General features: G+C 40.3%; 1 protein-coding gene across 1 annotated transcript; it reads left to right on the top strand.

The window, feature by feature from the left end:
- Window positions 1–529: 529 nt before the first annotated feature.
- RNMT (RNA guanine-7 methyltransferase) lies at window positions 530–17,258 on the top strand. The gene is made up of 11 exons (XM_082278255.1): window positions 530–563; window positions 1,924–2,187; window positions 4,398–4,530; window positions 5,965–6,087; window positions 7,130–7,245; window positions 8,832–9,013; window positions 9,620–9,784; window positions 10,917–11,034; window positions 12,701–12,802; window positions 14,226–14,259; window positions 15,470–17,258. Exons 2-11 carry the CDS (start codon window positions 1,954–1,956, stop codon window positions 15,505–15,507), a joined length of 1,245 nt encoding a protein of 414 aa, XP_082134381.1. The 5' UTR covers window positions 530–563; window positions 1,924–1,953; the 3' UTR covers window positions 15,508–17,258.
- Window positions 17,259–20,462: the final 3,204 nt, after the last annotated feature.

Below are 20,462 nucleotides of genomic sequence, written 5' to 3'. Positions count from 1 at the left end.
CTCTGCCCCGGCGCGGGCTCCGCCACTTTTCATAGAACCAAGGTTGGAAGTGACCTTTATGACCACCCTGTCCAATCGTCAATCCGACACTACCACTGTGACCCCTAAACCAAATCACCCAGCGCCAGATGCAGACACCTCTTAAACAACTCTAGTGAGGGAGTCTCCACCATCTCCCTGGGCAACCTATTCCAACGCCCGACCATCCTAACAGTGAAAAAGTTGCTCTAGTATCTAATCTGAGTCTCCCCTCAGGTTAAGGCCATTTCCTCCGGTCCTCTCACTACAGGCACGGTGGAAGAAACTGGTTCCAGCTCACTGCAACCTCCCGTCAGGCAGTAATAGAGAGCGATGAGGTCCCCCCGAGCCTCTTCTTCTCCAGGCTAAACAACCCCACGTGCCTCAGCCACTCCTCACAAGACCTGTATTCCTCACAACACACCACCCGCTCCCGCTGCCGTGTTTTCCCTCCGCCCTCTTTCCCTCCGCTCCATCCCCAGGACGTGACGCCCGCTGTGGGGTCCGTCACTTCCGCAAACAGGGATGGCGGAGCGCGGAGCCGGGTGAGTGCGGGGCCGGATCAGCGCTGGGCCGCCCTCCCTGCCTCCCTCCCTGCCCCCGGACGGGCCGGTGGCGGCGGGGGCGCCCGGGGCCCTCGGCCTCGCTGGGCTACGGGGCCGGGGGGCCGCAAAGAAGCGACGGGCGCCGCCGCCCGCTTAACGGGAGAGCGGGCCCTGAGGCCTCCCAGCCGCGTCACGGCGGGAGGGAGGGAAGGAAGGAGGGAGGGAGGGGGCGGGCGCGTCCCGAGGCCGGCGGGCTCATTCCCCCATCACTCCAGGCGCTTTGAGCTCTCCGGCTGAAGGAGCTGCAGCTCCCTCTGGGCACTTGGTTGCCATCGCGAGTTGTGAAAGTCGTGCCGTTTCACAATTTAGGCGTTCAAAACATCTGCTTGGAATAGCTGGGTGAGGGTAAGGAAGAGGCTGCTGCTGCTGCTTCGCAAACCAAGTCACGTGCTGCGTCGTGGCGGAAGAATTATTTTTATAAATCGTATTTTGAGGCCATTTGTTTTGAGGAAAGCTGCTCTGGTGTCTGTGTGTAGTGGACCACTCTGTGGATGTGATCTGGCCCTCATTGGGAGGTGAGCCTGCACACGGTGGACTTGTACATGATTTTTGAGTATGGTTTTTTTTTTTTCTGATTTACGCCACTGTTTCAGAAAAGGAGTTGCCAAATTGCCCTCTCCTGTGCCTTATTAAAACGTACATGCCCTGCTTCCCACTGGTGGTGTAAAGAAAGCTGGGTTGTGCTGGAGACCAAACGAGCTTTGTGGCAGTAGTTTGCAGTCCTGCAGCCTGTGTAGATATTTGTGAAGTGCAGATGTGGAAATGCAGGTGCAGCTGAATATTCCACATATTAGTTAAGCTCTAAGTATAGTGGATATTCTTGGCAAACTGGAAAATCCACAACCGATAAGAAAATTTGCTCATAAAAACCCATCTTGATATTTTATTTGAAGACATCAATTTCACAGCATATCAGTTTAAATAACAATTTTATTAATTTGAGAGAACCTGTCTGTGTTTCTAAACATAGAGTGATTTGTAGGTTACCTTTTTTGGGGAGGGAAAGAGGGAGATTACAGTTTAAAAAGCAGTAACATGTTGAAGTTGAATCAATAAAGATACATAGGAAAAACTAAAATGAAAAGTAACAATTTGTCTTAATTTGATCTTATTTAATGATTACTTTTAAGTTCCACATATTTTATTGTGCTGTCTTTATTAAATAACTGGCCAAATTTGAAGTCTGTATGTTGCCTGGGGTGAAATGCCAATGTTACGTTTGAAAGTCATGATCATAACCACGAGTAAATGAAATTCAGTGCTGAAAATCATTGGTGGTTTGTTTCTTTTCCCTCTATAGATTTCCATTCTAATCAGTGGACCAGTCAAAATGGCTGATGTAACCAAGACAGAAGAAGAGGAAGTAGAGAAGAGCTTGAATGAAGAAGTGGAGAAAACACCTCATGCTTTAGAGTCAGCTTCAGGTCTTGGGTGTGAAGGCAATAGTTCTGCTTCAGGTACAGAGCAGTCCACTGAAAATGAAAAAGAGGTTGATAGTGGTGATCAGGATGGCAGAGCACAGAGGAGGAATTTAGATTCTGAAGATGAACCTTCTAAGAAAGTAGTGAGTATCATTTATTTTGAGCTGTTTTCAAATCCTTGTTTCGAAGCCTCAGCTCAAGAAAAGATTGAAAATATTTATGCTAGACATGTGTGAGCCAGCACAAAACACCAAATATCAAAATATTTCCTAGGGAAATAACAGGTGCACAAGTGATATTGGGCTTCGCAGAGGAGAAAGAGGACTGGTAATTAAAATGATAATCTCAGCACGTAGTTAGTCCAATTCTAAGACTGTTGTTCCATCATCCATGTGGTAGCAATCTGGTAGTGTAGTGTAAGGTTTACTGGCATTAGTCCAAATCCCATGTCTTGAACTCAGGTCTCATGTATGTTGTTTATCTGTATGTTAGTGTAGTTACCTGTGCTTGGGAAGTTCTTCCATAAGGTAATTTTGTCCTTTCATTTCCTTGGTAAGGTATTGTATAGTTTACAAAACTCTACAGACTGCATCCTCTGTGATAGAATTTCAGTATGATTTGTTGGCAAAGTGAAGTAGTGAAAGACTTACAGGTGGTTTTTTTTTTTTAAGACTACAGTAGTAGCAGAAAATATATGTCCTCTTATATGTCCACCTGGGAGGGTGAAAAGGGTAATGTTTTACATGGTGCTGTCCTTTATTATGTATGAGCTTGTAGAAACTAATGCTTTAATACCAGTCTAGTTTATCCTTCTGCGGATGTTTAAGTATAATTTGAAAATATCTTTGACCTAATGTTTTCTTTCTCTGCCCAGAATTGTCCCAGGATGTTAATATATGGCTTAGCAGTCTGGCAAAATAAAGGGTTCCCTTTGTTGTGGTAGAAATACTATTAACCCTTTCCACTTTTTAATAAGGTGGGGTAAGGCTTAGATGAACAAGAACCACACTGGGTTCGTGTAGCTTAAGGGTGTAGAGAGGTGATGGAACATAGCTGCAGGCCTCTAGATGTTGTTGCTGATGGCTTTTTGCAGCTGAGATGTGTTAATGGTTTGTATGAGTATGTCCCCCACACTTGCCTGAGTCAGCTGTTCTAGCTTTTGTCACCTTCAGTGGCCATTCAGAGAGCCATCTGTGCTTACCCTGAAAAAGAATAGAAGTGGTCAAAATATTTGTTAGTATCAGTCAGCCCAGGGTGGTGATAAACAGATGATGAGGTTATAGAGATTTCAGACAAGTAAGTCTGTGTTCATTCTGAATGTTACCAAAATTATATGAAACACTGAAGAATTCACATATTCACATGTATCAGCCAAACCTTCTTTTCCCTTGAGGAACTGCTATTTGAATAGTGAGATGCAGGGATATTGACTTCTGTAGTGAACTGCTGGGAATGCTTTTAATGGCTTAATTCTGGTTAGTACTGTTATTTCAAGTACTTTTGTACCTCACGGAATTCATGTTGGTTGTCTGTGTTCTGTTACTCTGGATTTTATTTGCAATTTATTTTCACTTCATGTATATAGTTGAAGATTATTTTCAAGGTGAAGAAATGTTGGGAGCATAATATCTGGATCTAGACTGCTTCTCTGTGTAACAGGGGACAGAAATGTCTTGTAGTACTTAAAGCTAAGGCTGCAGAGAAATCTCTTGGAGTATTTTGAGTTAAGGCTAAATCAGTGACATTTCTACAGCTAACTCTTAAGCATTAGATGGAATATGTTGTCAAATGATTCCTCTCATTCCTTTACCATGGTCTGTTTAAAGCTCTGGCAGTGGGGTTGTCCACTTGGGCCTTTATGTGACATCAGCCAGTTGGCATTTTGGTTAAATTGGCAGTTTATACACTTCTGTCAGATGAAAACACTGAATTTCTGAAACAGGCTCCTTGAAGAGGCTGAAAGTTCCTTGAGAAGGAACATCCTCTTCTTCTGTCCTAAGCTTAAGAGAAATGAAATGTGTTCTTTGAGAGTGGTGAGAGTATTAAAGAACTGAATGTTAAGTATTTCTCTGAAGGAAAGATGCTGGGCAATATCTGTAATCCAAAAGTTGCTTGAATCAACTTCAAAGGGGATTAAATTTGTGAGTGTTGATCTAATAATTGAAGTACTGACATCAGTATCAGGATAGATACGGGAAATCTCTTTATAATGATGGTGCTCTTCATAGTACTGCTTGTTTGCTTTCTTAAATCCTTGAAGTGACCACATGTGTCTTTTGATTAAATGAACAAGTAATAAAAAGAATTCCCTGTTTGAGTCTGTTCCTTCTGTGGTGTGATTTCCTTCCTGCAGCGTGTGATTGGCCATGGGCAAGCAGTAGCTGCACATTATAATGAACTTCAAGAAGTTGGCTTGGACAAACGTAGCCAGTCTCGCATATTCTACCTCCGAAACTTTAATAATTGGACAAAGAGTGTCCTCATTGGTAAGCTTCCTTAACTGATTGCTCAGACATGATTAAAATGTAACTAGTTTTTGTATCAAAAGGTACTTTTCTGTTTTTTGACGTTGCATGTGACACTTAGTCTCATAATACATAGTAAGTTTTTCAACGGCAATAAAATGTCTTATGTTTATATTTAGTTCAAATCTCTGCACCAGTGTTTTGTATTGTTGGAGTGCCAAGCATATGCTTAGGTTTTAAAGATCAACTGACTTAAAAAGTTCATACTGGAAACTGTTCTCCATGACATTTTTAAAGAGAAAAATACAGCTTTAAATCATAAAGAATCTAAGTGTTCTTAGATTCAAACAAGAACAGCTCAGTCTATCTCAAATAATTTCTTAGGCATTTTCCCAAAGCAGTCTGTGCTCAGATCCTGGTTAAGCAATTCTGCAGGAAGCTTGAACACATACATTTTTTCTATATTACGCATAGTCAGCAGTTTAAAAGATGGAAAGCTAAAGGATGTAGTTCTTTAGGCATCAGCAGGTTTTTATTAAAAGGCGAAGTCTGCTGTTCCACAAATTAATTCCAAATTGAGGAAACAAAACCATCAGATATCTGCCAACAAAGAAAAGAATCATCAGCACAGCCCCACAGGTTCATGAAGAGGGATCTGTGCCAGGAGATGTTGGCACCATTTGTGTTAGCATGCTGCTTTTTGTTGTGTTGTATCAGAGCAGTTAAAAGCAATATTTAGATTTCTATAAAGCTGTTCCTGAAGCCTGTGTTGAAGCCTTTCTGTCATAAAGAATTTCAGCAGTGTGGCTTTATAGCAGTTGTATCAAAACATATTTCATGTCACCTACTGTGAAGAAAAGTTGCTAGCATGCTGATATGTTTTACATAATATGCCAACGTCAGTCAGAGCAGAGAGAATCTAGACAGGGTGGAGAGAGAAGAAAAAATGTACTTGGTGTATGTAGGGTAGAAAGACAGCAAAGGAGTAGCTACTGTTATTGCAAGGCCTGGGAGAGTGAGTGGAAAACATGCATTTTTGTAAGGTGACGGGGAGGAGATGTTGTGGCTGATGCATTTAATTGGGTTTTACGTTCTGGAAAAGGCTTTCTCATACTTTCGAATAACTTCTGCCTTCATTATCATGCTAATGAAAGGGAACCCTGTTTCCCTCCTCATGTACAGGGCGGTTGTTTAGCCATGTACAGTTTTGCCTTAGCCAGGGAAACAGTTCAGAGCTTCAGTCAAGTTACATGCAGTTTTAAAAGTTTGTGGTTCCTTTTATCCTTCTAGGGAAAAAAAAAGAGATTTAAGTTTGTAATATTAAGAAAACTTATAGGCAAAGTAAGGTCTGAGGTGTTTTAAAATTCCAAACCTTTTTGGTTCTTTAGGCTTTTATATGCAATACAAGTGAAATGCAGAGATGTGTATGTATGCTCCCTGTTTTTATTTCTCTAGGTGAATTTATAGACCGGGTACGACAGAAGAAGAGTGATATAACTGTTTTGGATCTAGGATGTGGAAAAGGTGGAGACTTACTGAAATGGAAAAAAGGCAGAATTAAAAAACTCGTCTGTACTGGTAAGAAGACATGATAACTTTCTAGGGAAAGTACATCAGTTTTTATGGGAAACCAAGCACATCTCCAGTATTTTATTATTTCTTTTTTTCCACTAAGTCAAAGAATGTAATGAACACCTTTTGTGCAAAAAATTGTATTTTGTCTTTTAACCTGAAGATACAAATTGATTGCCAGCAGAAATATAAGAATCACTGGTTTTCTGTGTATTTAGCTTTCAGTTCAACTCCTAAATAAAAACTGATATCACTAAAGAAAACCACCATTGCCACAGGTTGCCTTAGGCAAAATGTGGCCCTGGGGAAAAGACTGACGTTTTGTATTTTAAGTCTTTTCTCCCACATCTAGTCTCTTGTAGTATTTTTGATTGTTCTGAAGCTCATACAGAAGAGTTGCATTTAAGAAACCAAATAAACACCCCAATGTTGTGACAAAAAATGGTCTTGGGTGTTACAATCAACTAAAGATTTTTATACTCAGAAAGGGGGAAGAGCTGAAGTCTGGTGAAAAAAATCTCATTTGAATAATTGGCTTAGATGTTGGGAGGAAGATACATCTTCCCTTTTCTCAAAAAGTATCCCAAGGATAATCAGAAGAAGTATTACTTAACTCTAAATTTAATTAAATACTAAAATTCTTTCAGAGGGAATTATTTTGGGTACTTCACATTTTACAGTTCTTCCTTGCATTATTCAGTGGGTGGTATTCAAATACACTTAATTCATTTACTTACAAAGCTCTCAGGTAAATTTATTTCATATTGTCAGAAACTTGATGACTGAGAAAGAAACAGTCTTAGAATCTAAAAAAAATTCCCATGATGTGACATATCAGAAATAATTGCATTTCAACATCTTTTATATTTTTAAGAATATGAAGAATCCCAGGGAGCTGCGTTGTTTTAATGGAACGGAAGATCAGTTTTTTATCCTGCTATATTGTACCTTCTGTGCTCCAGTATTCGTTTCAGTTTTCTTATCTGGGGAGCAGTTTTCACACTTTTAAAAATTTTATTTATTATTTTTATTGTGTTTCCATATCTAGACATTGCTGACATTTCTGTGCAGCAGTGCAAGCACCGCTATGAAGAAATGAAATCCCGATGTCGGTATAATGAACGTATTTTTGATGCAGAATTCATACAAGCAGATAGTAGCAAGGTACAGTTGCTATGCTTTGCAATATTTTGGAGATTTAACGTCCTTTATGGTAGTGCTGTAACATTTGGGGTATATGTATTTTTAAGGTTGGATTATTGTACTACCAGGAGAATCAGCCATAGGGATTAGCAGAAGGTGCATTTTGCTGCTGTTGTATAGTGTAGCATTCCTGAAGCCTGAATGTCTTTTCCAGATAATAAATCTGGTGCTTTCACTGGCTTTTACTTGACAAGGGGAACGGAATGATTGTTTAACTTTGGAGTTCTGTGAGACAGCATGAGGTGTGGAAAACTGTCTCAGTGAATGCTGGAATAAATAAGGAATGTTTTCTGGTTTGACCTGTACACTTTATTTACAATTTTTTCTTTCTAGTGGCATTTTGGTTACTGTAATTTGTACCTTTAAAACTTGTGTGGTAGAGCCGGTTTCTTAAACTCTCTGGAGGCAGTGGTGAATGCATGGCTGAGGCTTAGGAGACAGTCTTGTAACCAGAACTGCTTTTGCTTCCTAGAAGGGCAGGCTGAGAGTGCCCTGCTGATGGAGGCTGAGAGACAGAACCTCATATCCTCATATCTGTGGATAAGCTGAACCTGTTCTCAGCCTTGCATAAAAGGTTGTTTGCTTGAATTCTTGGTTGCCTTTCCTTCTTCAGAGAAAAGTCTGTTGCAGGTTCACAGCCTCTCTCTCAACTCAAGCTTACAGTCGGGGGAGAGAGAGAAGAGAGACTTGGCCAGGAAAGAAAGGGATGATTTTTATGTTGCTATTACAGCTCAGTCTTAGATGCATCCATATTTTCTGTTGCATGCTTTGTTCTGTCTATCCTTGCACACAAAAGTTAATTTCCCTGACTTTGGATCTGTATCATGAATGTTGTATATCCAGCAAAATCTGATTCTCACAGCTTGTCTAATTCTGCCCACCTCTGTTTCTCATTTTTCTATGTCTTTCTCTATGTCTGCTGAGTACAGGGTCAAAGCAAGCTTTAACCTGACAAATTTCAAGGGCTCCAAGTTCTTCAGATTTTAGTTAGTTGGTCTGGGATGGGGAGGGGTACATTGGTGATGAACACAGGTGAGAATACAGACAAATACAAACTTGTTGGGCAGGGAAAACGACCATATTTAAAGCAACCCCTTCTCTCAAGTGCATGTTTAATGGGTAAGTTTTCATTACAGAGAATTAGTAAACTGAAATTCATTTTTCTACAGTATTTTTTTCTGGCTAAACTGTGGCCAGTTATAAAACCTCAGCAATAAATTACTTCTGGAAACTATTAAGTTAACTAACCTTGCGTTTTGGTCTTTCAGGTGTAGCAGTGTTACTGAAAAGAATTTGAGGACATTAGAACTTTGAAATGTGTGTGTATTCTTGTTGTTTCTAAATGTTGTGTATGGTTTTCTGTGTAGGAGACAGTTTTTTCATACTCTTACCTTTTTCATCTTGTCTTTGTTGAACTTGCAAAGGAGCGGGGGCTGAAAGGAGAAACTTCAGAGAATTCAAAGAATTATGGAAGTAGTGCATTTGTTAGAAGATTTAAGTGAATCGTGCTTGTTTCTGTAGTTTTTGTTTCTTTTTATCTGTTGCAGGATCTCTTGTCTTCCAAGTACAGCGATCCAGATATGCGCTTTGACATTTGCAGTTGTCAATTTGTTTACCACTATTCATTTGAGACGTATGAGCAGGCTGACATGATGCTTAAAAATGCTTGTGGGAACCTCTCTCCTGGAGGTTATTTTATTGGCACAACTCCAAATAGCTTTGAACTTGTGTAAGTACTTTTATGTCCTATTAGTCTTCCAAAAGTCTGTGGAGCATTGTTAAGTGATAGATGTTCTTGCAGTGCTCCAATATGTTTGTGCAAACAAAAGCAAATTTTTTGCAACAGTTTTGGATTCTAGTCAAAAAAAATCTCACTCATGAACTTGACTCAAACAGGTAAATCAATACTAACCCTTGTCTCCTGTCCTCATGGCTCTTCTGGTATATAGATCTTCTTACACTTCAGCCCTCTGTCGTGACTTAAATAGTGGCAAAATGGCCACAGCCTGGGGAAAAACTGTCAGGGTTTTGTGGCTGTTTCTTCAAGAAGCCTGTTTTGTCAATGTAGATTGTCCTAGATTGTCCATGTGTCTGGACTAAAAGTTCATCTTCTAGGTCCATTTAGTCCTTGGTATGTTGTATAGGAGTGATAAACTGTTAAAATCCAGTATGCTGCTTCATTTCATTGTTTCATTGCTATATTAGATAAGGGAAGTGGGAAACCACAGAAATCACTGAGTATTACTGGGAGAAACACTTTCAGGTCTCTTATGTGTAGTTTTCTCTGCCTGTTAAATACTGGTCAATAAATGTTTGTTAATATCTCATTTTATAGAAAGAGACTCGAAGCTTCAGAAACAAATTCATTTGGGAATGATGTGTACAACGTAAAATTTGAAAAGAAGGGAGACTATCCCTTATTTGGCTGCAAGTATGATTTCCACTTGGAAGAAGTGGTTGACGTCCCTGAGTTTTTGGTTTACTTTCCATTACTGGAAGAGTAAGTTAACTTCTAAATTCACGATACAATGAAAGCTGTGGAATATAATAAACGTTTGTTTGGTTTATGTGTCATTGCATAATGCTTGCAGAAAATTACGTTTTGTCTTTCTTACTGTATTTTTCAGTTCTGAATTTTTGTTGTTGCTTCAAATACAGAGGTTTCTTGCATTTCCATCCACAGCTATAATCTGTCCATTGGACTCTGTTGAAGGTGCTCTGATCAGAAGCTGTGAGAACTTAAACTATGTCTCACAAGAGAACATCTGTATCTGATATGTTGGATCTGTCAGCAAACCTTTAGAACTGTCAGCTTTTTCTTCTCTAATTTTAACTTTTTGAGGGGTTTCTTTCTACCCCTTTTCTAGTCTTTCAGCAAGCTTTGTTGCATATCATCTTCATCATAGTACCTCTTTCTTGTCTTCTCCACCTTTCTTTAGATGTTCATAGGATTTTTGCTATGTCTAATTTTTTTTTTCCTCTGAATGGTCTTCACCTGTAAGAATACATTTTGCTGTTCTCTCTGTGTGACCTCAGATTTGCTTTTCCCAGCTGTATCCTGAGGTACAGACAAATGTTTCCATACTGGGTATTTTCCTGCTATTCAAGCTCAGTATGATTAAACAGTGTTAAGATTTCTTGTTGAGCCTGTTCAAGAACTTCATTTGTAGTTGTCTGTGAAAAATAACAGCATCTGTCACTGACAGCTGTAACTTCAGTGTTGCATGTCCTCAGTGTCTACATATAATTGAGATGTAAGGCACTAAATACAATAGAAAGAAGTTCTCTAAATATATTTGTAATATCTGACATGACAGATACTGCAGGGAAAAGTGTAGTCTGTCTGGAAGTTCACATGGAACTTCTATGTTTTGGGAGAAGAGACTTTTTCTATTAAAATGTTTGTAAATGACTTCTGTGTAGATTTTTGTTGTCTTAATTTTTTTAAAAAGTGCAGTTTGTGGTGGTACTGCAGCTTTTTTCATCTAAATATCTTTACTAAGAAAAAAAATTAAAAAAAAGTGTAATCCTAGTGAACACCATAAGATGTCACTGTGGCTTAAAGTTGTTCCTTTGAAAATAAAGCTACAACAATTTTGCGGTTTCCATAATTAAGCTTATTATTTTGACAGAATGGCAAAGAAGCATGGTATGAAATTAGTCTACAAAATGACATTTCGGGAATTCTATGAAGAAAAAATCAAGAACGAGGAGCATAAAATGCTGTTAAGGAGAATGCAGGCCTTGGAGGTAAATTTGGAGTTGCCTTGTTTAAGTTTAATAGCATTTTACATCTTGTTAATTTTTGTGCAATAATTGAAATTCCCTTTGTGAACATTTTGCAATTAATTAAGGGCTACCAATAGAAAATATTTAGTTCCTGGGGCTGAAAGTGTGACTCTGGTTTGTTGACTGTGACTGGCTGCCAGACACCCACTGACCTGCTCTCTTGTTCCCTCTTCCCAACAAGATGGGGGGAGAAAATAGGAAAAAAAACTTGTGGGTCAAGATAAATTCAAGGAGATTGCTTAGCAATTACTGTCACAGACAAAACAGACCTAACCTGGAGAAGGTTAATTTAATTTATTGAAAAAAAAGTAGTAGAAAGATGAGAAATGCATGCAAACCTAAAAACATCTTTGTCCCATCCACTTCTTGTTCCCAGGCTCAGCTTCGCTCGTTCACTCCTGACCTCCTCTCCCTTCCTCTGCAGAGGAATGGGGATTGTGGGCAGTCTGTAACACTTTGCCTCTCCTTCCTCCTCACACTCTTCCCTTCGTTCAGCACAGGTGCCACCCAATAGATGATTCAAGCTTTGAAGATAATATTTCAATTTTGAGGCAAGTTTTCATTCTTGTGAAGTAGGAAACAGGAGCCCAAGAATCATGCCAAGTGTCAGATAGTGGTGACTGTAATCTATTTCTTCCTCAGCAGAGAGACTGAAAGCTGGATCTTTGCGCAAGGAATATTGTGCGAAAAGACATAAAGGAATCTTTGTAGGAATAAAAGGACAGGCTGTGTTTGTAGAAGAAAACGGCACTTAACTGTAACTGAGCTTATGGTTTTGCCCAATGTTTTTACATTTTTTTTTTATCCTCAGGCTCTTACCCTGGATAACTTTAGCAGCTTCAGAGAAGCTTTTCCATGCCACCTCTGAGGCTTTGGTTTTACTCGAAGTTCTCTGTGCCTCCCTCCTCCCTCAAACAGTAGAATTCTTCAGCACTTAACCAAGTCAAGTATCTGTGACTTACTCAGCTGAGTCACGTGGGCTACAATTTGACTGCCCTTGTTGACTCCAAAAGTGATGGTGCTGTGTATGGGCTCACACCGGCAGTAGCACGGAGACACAGCCTTTGACTTACCATCTTCCTTCTTAGGAAAGTGAGGGTTGTCCTAAGGTAGTGGCCACATAACAACTGAGGACTGAATTGTTACATACAGATCATTAGTAACTGGGATTGTTAATTAGTATATCTTAGTTTTGAAGAATCTACTGCATACTTGTGTTACAGCTCGTATGCTATTGAAGCATTGTAATTGTTCGTCTTGAAACTGTAGTTGCCCATTTTTTAGTACTTCTGCTGAAGAGATACTGGTTTGTTTGGTTGCTGTTCTAAAAGAAGGTATATCTGTGTAATGCTCATAATGAGCTGTACATGAAGGAGAGTGCTTATAGTTATTCTGTTTCCCCTGCTTTAGAGACATAAGGATAAAAATTTATAAATCTGGGGTGTCAGATTTTCTGGTATGTAGGGAACATCAAACCTGTTCCTGAGGGTGCTGTAAAGGAGAGACCTAAATTTAAAATCCTCTTAAGAATTACTGACTTCTGTGCTGGACTGTGTTGTGGCAAACCCTTTACTTGATGTGATTCATGTGTCTCACTACTCAATGATTTTTTTTCTATGTTCTCCAGCCATATTCTACACTTGGTGATTCCAGGCTTGTTTCTGATAAACCCGATGATTATGAGCACGCAAAAGAGTTTATCAAAGATGGCAAGGCAAAGTTACCACTGGTAAGTTCCTTCATACTTCACTAGAGCAAATGGTGTCTTAAAATTGGGGTCCTGATATTTTGAACTGTTGTGCCTTCATTTCAGCTGAAGTTGGTATGAGTCTCTCTTTGCATGTGAAAAATTGTAGAGCTGCAGGGCTGAGGGGTTCATCTAATCTATATCCCATACTCAAAGAACTGAATTCACTTAATTTGGTAGCTGTTAAGAAATGTGTAATAATGCAGAAGGGAAAGGATATTTTTTCCATCTTACTTGACAGCTGTTCTTTCTACCTATTCTTAATTTGAGGAATTTTATGTTTCCAAATCTTCACACTGCTGATTTAAAGTGTTACTTCCAATCCTCTGATGGAAGAGTTCAAAGCTTTCTTCATAACACTGTATATATTCAAAATCATTCTTTTCATTTTCATCAGTACAGCATGAGGGTGGTCAGCTTGAAGTTTTTCCACTTGGTTTTGTTGTTTGGGCTTTTCTTTTAATCACTGATTCATCTACTGTTCACATTCTGAATTCTTGAAGGTGTAGTTATCTTACTGTATATATAAATCAAGAGGGAAAAGAAACCTGCTCTCCACATTTGAAATCTAAAAATTTTAAAAGAAAGATGCTTGTTTTAAGAAATAGACATAAGAAGATGAGAATGGCCAAGTCAGACCTCTGTTGCCAAGTGCTGTTTTAAAAGGTGAACCATTTGGTCAGGTTTGGTCAGTGGGTAGCATATGGACTAAATCATGGCCCCAGTGAGGACTCCTTGGAAGGGGATGGAGTGGGCAGAGCAGAAAATCAGCTTGTTGTTGTTGCCTTATGTTTCTTAATTGGTGGGGTAGATGGCAACAGCTTTTTCCTTGCTCTGCTTTCATCTGATCACCTGAGCTGGGAGTTTCCTAGGCTGGAAAGCAGGCTGTTTTTCCAGAATATGTGAGTGAGGCTGAGAATTAGTCTCTTGCAAATAGAGTTTCTGTGGGCTGTGGGGTGTTGCTGGGTGGAGGCAGGCAGTGTTCCTGAGGAACGTGGCAGCACAGTGGTGTAGGGCCTTTTCTTTACTATGGCGCCTTTTCTTGACTTCTGCACAAGTGTTGGGCATCTGGATCTGAGCAGTGGCTGGAGCCAGGTCAGGTCACACTGAGCTGTGCTGATGGACCCAGGCATGCTCTGCACTGCAGAGGCATCCACACCTAGAGACTGTTGGCCCATTCTTCTGTACCTGTTTAATTTAGGTGTGTTCCATCATCTGGGTCTTCCAATTCCCTACCATCATAGTGAAGTTATAAGTATCTGTGGTTTAAAGTAATGCTTTCTTGCCCCTAAATAGCCAGTTGGTGTGGGGGGTTAGATGTTGGTCAGTGAAAGATGGAGTTAAATCAGTGTTTTACTGTTTCCTTATTTTTGTTGAAACTGTGGGTTTTTTTGTCCCCTTCTAGGGAACCTTGAGTAAATCTGAATGGGAAGCAACAAGTAAGTAATGGTTTTGAAAACACATTGCCTGAATGACTGCTTTGGAAAGTGTATAAAATAGCCTGTTAGTCATGGAAGAAAATCCAAATTTTGAATATAATAAGATGTTGGTTTTTTTTGTGTAATTCAAATGTCTGTGTGTAAATTAGCCTAAGTGCAGCCAAGCAGGATTTGCATTTTTGCAGGCCATTATCCTGGTTGTGTTAGTAGTTTAAAAACAAAAAATGCTGTTTACTTCACAGGTGAGAAACATCTTCACTCTGCTTTCTTAAATTATGATCTAATTTTTGAATGTATGAATTATAATGTAGACATCAATTCCAGCAATCTAGAAGTACTATCTCAATTATCTGAGAGGGGCTTTTTATACCATTTTATACCTTTTTATACCTAAAAAAAGCTTTATGCCTTTAAAAATTCAGTGGTTACTGTGTTTCCAAAGTAGTCTATTTTTCCAGAAACATTTGGAGAATTGAGCTTCTGATAAGAGGCTAATCACAGCTTGTTCCTTACGGGTAACTTTGCATTGTTGCTGAGGAATGTCTGATAAGCTTGTCTTGAAAAATTTGCAAGTAGCTATGCACCTCATTCATTAAAATAAACATTGAATTCAAGTGGAAATCCATAAATGTTTAATTAGACTCATGATTTCAAGTAACTGGTTTAACATATCTGTCTGGTATGGAGCACAGGAACATCTGGTATTGATGGTATCAGCTAAGAGTTTTCCAAGGGTGCTGTGTGGACTGTGTGAGTGTCCATTAATAGAACTGTTCTGGACTGAAGAAATGCTGTAATTTCTTCTTTGTCCATCAAAATTTAAAAGAGCAAAATTGGTAATATGTATCATGAGTTCATTCACTTTTCAATTAAAAATGAAGTTAATAATTTCAACCCTGATTGTCCATTACTGCATGTGTGAAGGAGTCTTTAAACTTAACTTGCATGTGGCTTTTTATGCACTAGTGAATGTTCATTATGTGTAGAATGGCACAGTAATTTATGAATTTCATTCACATTTCTGAAAACATGTAAAACTATGCTGGAGTAGAATGCTAGAGTTTCTCACTGGAAAATCACAAGATCTTTTGTAATTTCAATAATCTGCTAACAGGTTGTTTGGGCATAATATCAAACTGGTTACATTTTGAAAATTTAATTGAGTCACCAAGAAAGCTGAAACTTTAAATACTCCCATTTTCTTTTTTAGGTATTTACTTGGTATTTGCATTTGAGAAGCAACCGTAAAACTTCACATACTGGATGCAGCAAGAAGAGATCATATCCATGTGCAAGTTGGAATGATCAGAAATCCATTGTGGCAACTATTTTTTTATTTTTTATTTTTTAATTATCAGACGTGTGCAGGACACTACCAAAAACTAGAGCAAGCTCATGATTCAGAATTACATTGCCTGTCTGTGACAGATGGACTTGTGTGTGTATATATAAGAAAGATTCTGAACCAGTCTTTTTAAGCATTTGTAAGCAATCTGCATGCTCTCAAAACCTGTGTTTGAACTGACACAACTTTGTTAGAAACAAATGTTTTGTTAGTAGAAGTATGCTTGTGATTATGAGCCTGACCCTGCACTTCCTGAAGTTGATGGAAGAATGACTGTTGACTTCGCTAATGCAGAATGAGGGCCTAAATACTGTTCTGCAGAGCTCAGTTAATTCATAACGAGATCTATTCAGACATAGAGGGTATGTCTACATTGCATGCAGAGCAAAGAATACCTGAGTCAGTTTGAGAACCTCTGTGCTGTGCTCAAGCCTGCAGTGTAAATCTACCTTAGTGGTATTCATGGTGTAGTTTACATGGTAAAATCCCACAATGTTCTTGTTTTTCCTGCTTGCTGATACGTAGTGTCACTTCATGGTACTTTCAAGATTAAATGAGTTTGTTCTGTACAAAACTGCTCTGAAAGTACTCCATTTCTAATGTTTTGAGTCTCTACTTTGTTTTCCAAATATGGCTATGCAGTAATTGTTAGCAGCTGCTTAATTTAGATTACTGATATTTTTTATTGTATTAAAGACTCTCCTGACTTTTCAATAGTTTTAGCGTTTCTTGAAACTTATTAGACAGATCTGAGGATGCCTTTCTTTCTTGTTTCATAAAATTCCAAATGGGCTCAGCAATAGGATGAGCTGTTGGTGGTGATGGGGACCTCACTGCAGTCTTAAGGCATTAAAAACATGGTCATGTCATGGATCATAAACCAAAAGGGGAGCCTGGGTAACATTTGAAGATACCAGCAGTTCCCTCTGGAAGAGAGGGCTGTGTATGTGCATACACACTCTGGTACCTATGGGTAACAATCCCCAAATTAGAGTCAAATATTGTTTGAGAATGTAATCAAATGATAGCAGTATGCAGAACTGTGCCTAACTACCATCATAACTGCTGGTTAGTCTCTTAGAGCTGGCTTAGGGATTTCTGGGATGGTGTTTGCTCAACTTTCCACATGCTTGTAGCCACCCATTACTGAGAAGGCCTAAATATTTCATGTTTTTTCTCTCCATTCTTGGGCTAACAATAGCTGATGGCTGCTGTTGGCTAATTGATTTTACATAGAGATGAAATGATGATGGTACATGAATATTTTGAAAAGGTATAGTAAACCTAGAAGAGGACATTTCTGTTAAGACTTAAATGTTCAAATTTTATGAGTTTGTAGTTGTATTGCTTTCCCCCTATAATTAGGTCATACTCTTTTCTCCATGACTCCTTTTTTTTTTTATTGACTAGAAGAACACCTGTAAACTTCACTGAAGCAGTAGAATCTGTCAGTTCTGCTGCTGAAATTAAAACAAGATCTTCTCGTCTGCTAGAATTAGTACTCATGAACTAGCTAAAAATGATGACACTTTAGAAGTGCTGAAATGTTTCTTTGAAATTTGTGTGTGTCAAGGCTAGTTTTGTTAGATTTCTTGTATCAAATTTCATTTGAAAATACATTGTTATGCTATTTTTGGAAGAAATAATAATAAAAAGAGGGAATACAGTGGAGTGTCTTTCCTCTTTTAAGTGGATCTTAACATATCAGTCACATAATCACATAATGGTTGAGTTTGGAAGGGACCTCTGGAGCTCATTTGGTCCAACCCCCACCCCTGCTCAAGCATGTTCACCCAGAGCTGGTTCCCAGGACCTTGTTCAGGCAGCTTTTGAGCTGCTCCAACAGTGGGGATTCCACAACCTCATTGGGCAACCTGTGCCAGTGCTTGGTCACTCTCACAGTAAATGCTTCCTTATGTTCAGAGGGAGCTTCCTGTGTTTCAGTGTGTGCCCATTGCCTCTTGCCCTGTCACTGGGCACACAGAAAAGACCCTGGCCCCGTCTTTACAAGCTCCCTTTGGGTATTTGTACACATTGGTAAGATTACTGCCCTGAGCCTTCTCCAGGCTCCAGATCTCCCAGCCTTTCTTTGTATGAGATATCTTCCAGGATTTTGAATGCAATTGGACCCAGTATCAACTCGTGGCATACACTGTTGGTGACGTCCAACTAGACTTCATTTCACTGATCACCACTCTGGGATTGGCCACTCAGCCAGTTTGCAATGCCCCCTCCCTGTGCATCCAAGATGGTGTTAAAAACCCTTTCTGACATCAAAATAGACTATCTACTGCTTTTCCATCATCTATCAAGCCAGACATTTATTTTCTCACAGAGGTTTGTACTGTTGGTTAAGCACAACTTCCTTGTGATGAATCCAATCTCTTCATTGCAGCGCTCCAGTCATGCAGGTCATCTCACCATTTCTCCATGATCCCACCCAGATCATAGCCCTGCAATATTTCCTGATAAATACATGTCTTCCCAGTAGAACTGAATGACTTTAGAGAAGCAATTAAAGGTGAACAGAGCATTTAGGTCCTCAGGACTGCCGATGAGAATTTGAAGATGGGGGAGTGCTAAGGTCAGCTGAGCTGGATGATTTTTTTGCAATGGAAAGAGATTTGGTAATCCCCTGAATTAAGAAAGGATGGAGGAGTGATACCTGGTGCTGCACGGTTGGGGTCTCCTCCCCTGCCGTGGAGCCCTGGGAGAGGGGCCCTGGGGGGGAGGCACAGGGTTTCCCTGTCCCTGGTCACCTTTGTTCCCCATTGGTTGGTTTGGGTTCCCCGGGGTGTCCAAGGTCCCTCAGGTCCCGTGACTGCGGAGTTCCTGAGGAGAGCCCCGGCCATGCGGCTGGAGAAATAAACATCTCTGAAACATCTACCACGAATCTGTCCATATATACTTCGTTTCCACGGGACTCCTGGTTTGAAATATGCTTGTTGCAGTAATCCCCGCTGCAACACTGCACCAATTAAATGGTTCCATTTTCAAATTCACTTTACACAATAAAGGAAATCAGAAATGGCAACTGAATTTTGTAGGTTGTCGCAGTGGGGATTACTGCAACAAGCATATTTCAAACCAGGAGTCCCGTGGAAACGAAGTATATATGGACAGATTCGTGGTAGATGTTTCAGAGGTCTTTATTTCTCCAGCCGCACGGCCAGGGCTCCGCTCAGGAACTCCGCAGTCACGGGACCCAAGGGTCCTTGGCGTTATCAGGGAACCCAAAACAACCAATGGGGAATGAAGCTGAGCAGGGGCAGGGAAACCCCATGTCTCCCCCCCAGGGCCTATCTCCCAGGGCTCCATGGCAGGGGGGAAGGGACCCCAACAGTAGGTCATTTTGTCCTCCCTCAGTTAGGTGGTGAGATGTATGAGTTGGGAATAGGAGCTAGAAAACATGTAACCTTTTCCTCTAGTTTCTTCCATGATGGCAAACAGTTGAGAACTGTGGTGGAACCAAGTGGTTCAGCATGTAGTTGCTGGGGGGGGGCCAGCAGAGCTGGAAAACTGTTTTGTGCTTAGGTTGAGTAGATTCCTTGCTGCAGGAAACACCTCAGTTTGCCATGAAAGTGCGTGTATGAAAATTCTGTATTAAAGAAGAGGTAATTGTTCCTTGTTTAGGTGTTCTGCAACCTTACAGCAAAACCAATGAAATGAGATATTGTATTTGTGGAGGAAATGTGTCATGTTTCTGTATGTTACTGTTATATCAGTACTATATTGTAGAAGTTTGCTTTTGTGACTTACACACCAGAGTGGTAGAAATTGCTGCAAAACACTTAAGCATGTGCTGTGTTTCATGCTTAAGTTTCAAGCAAATGCCTAAGGAAGTGTGTTGCCTGGTGAAAGGTATTTGATTGACTTAAGAAGCGAGACTTAGAGAATGGTTTGGGTTGGAAGGGACCTTAAAAATCATCTAGTTCTAACCCCCCTGCTCTGAGCAGGGACACCTTTCACCAGAACAGGTTGTTCAGACCTCCATCCAACCCGGCCTTGAACACTTCCGGGGATGAGGCATCCACAAATGCTTTGGGCAGCCTGTTCCAGCGTCTCATGACCCTCAAAGTAAAGAATATCTTCCTAATACCTAACTCAAATCTGCTCTCAGTTTGAAGGCATTTCCCCTTGTTCTGTCACTACATGCCCTTGTAAAATGTCCCTCTCCATCCTTCTTGTAGGCTTCTTTTGGGTACTGGAAGGCTGCTCTGAGGTCACACCAAAGCCTCTTTTCCAGGCTGAACAATCCCAGTTCTCTCAGCCTTTCCTCATAAGAGAGGTGCTCCATCCCTGTGATCAACTTGGTGGCCCTCCTCTGGACTCACTCCAACAGGTCAATGTCCTTTCTGTGCTGGGGACCCCAGAGCTGGATGCAGCACTCTAGGTGGGGAGTCTCACCAGAGCAGAGCAGAGGGACAGAATCCCCTCCCTTGCCTTGCTGGCCACACCAGTTTGGATGCATCCCAGGACACAACTGGCTTTCTGGGCTCCAAGTGCACATTGCTGGCTCATGCCGAACCCCTCATCCAGCAGAATCCCTAAGTCCTTCTTGGCAGAGCTGCTCTCAATTTGTTCATCTCCCAGTCTGTATTGATACTGGGGCTTCTGACCCAGATGCAGGACCTTGCACTGGGTCTTGAACTTCATGAGATTCTCATGGGCCCACTTCTCAAGCTTGTCCAGATTCCTCTGGATGGCATCCCATCCTTCATGTGTGCTGCAAATCTCACACGTTCTCTTGTTACAACACTTGAATAGTTTAATTTACATAATGAACATCTCAGTCCTTTGACTATGAGTGTTTTCCTTTTGAGTCACAGTCTATTTAATAAAGCACTCACTTGTATAA

The sequence above is a fragment of the Coloeus monedula genome (genome assembly GCF_965178545.1).
Source record: "Coloeus monedula genome assembly, chromosome: 1".
Lineage (NCBI taxonomy): Eukaryota > Metazoa > Chordata > Aves > Passeriformes > Corvidae > Coloeus > Coloeus monedula.
The sequence above is the reverse complement of the archived record's forward strand: the minus strand, read 5'-3'. Positions and strand labels throughout refer to the sequence as shown.

What these genes read in the sequence shown, in the direction of transcription:
- RNMT (XM_082278255.1), top strand. Translation starts at nt 1,954, where the DNA reads ATGGCTGATGTAACCAAGACAGAAGAAGAGGAAGTAGAGAAGAGCTTG. An exon ending in TAAAAAACTCGTCTGTACTG is followed by an intron (nt 6,088 to 7,129) that starts GTAAGAAGACAT and finishes TTCCATATCTAG; the next exon opens with ACATTGCTGACATTTCTGTG. An exon ending in GCAAGGCAAAGTTACCACTG is followed by an intron (nt 12,803 to 14,225) that starts GTAAGTTCCTTC and finishes GTCCCCTTCTAG; the next exon opens with GGAACCTTGAGTAAATCTGA.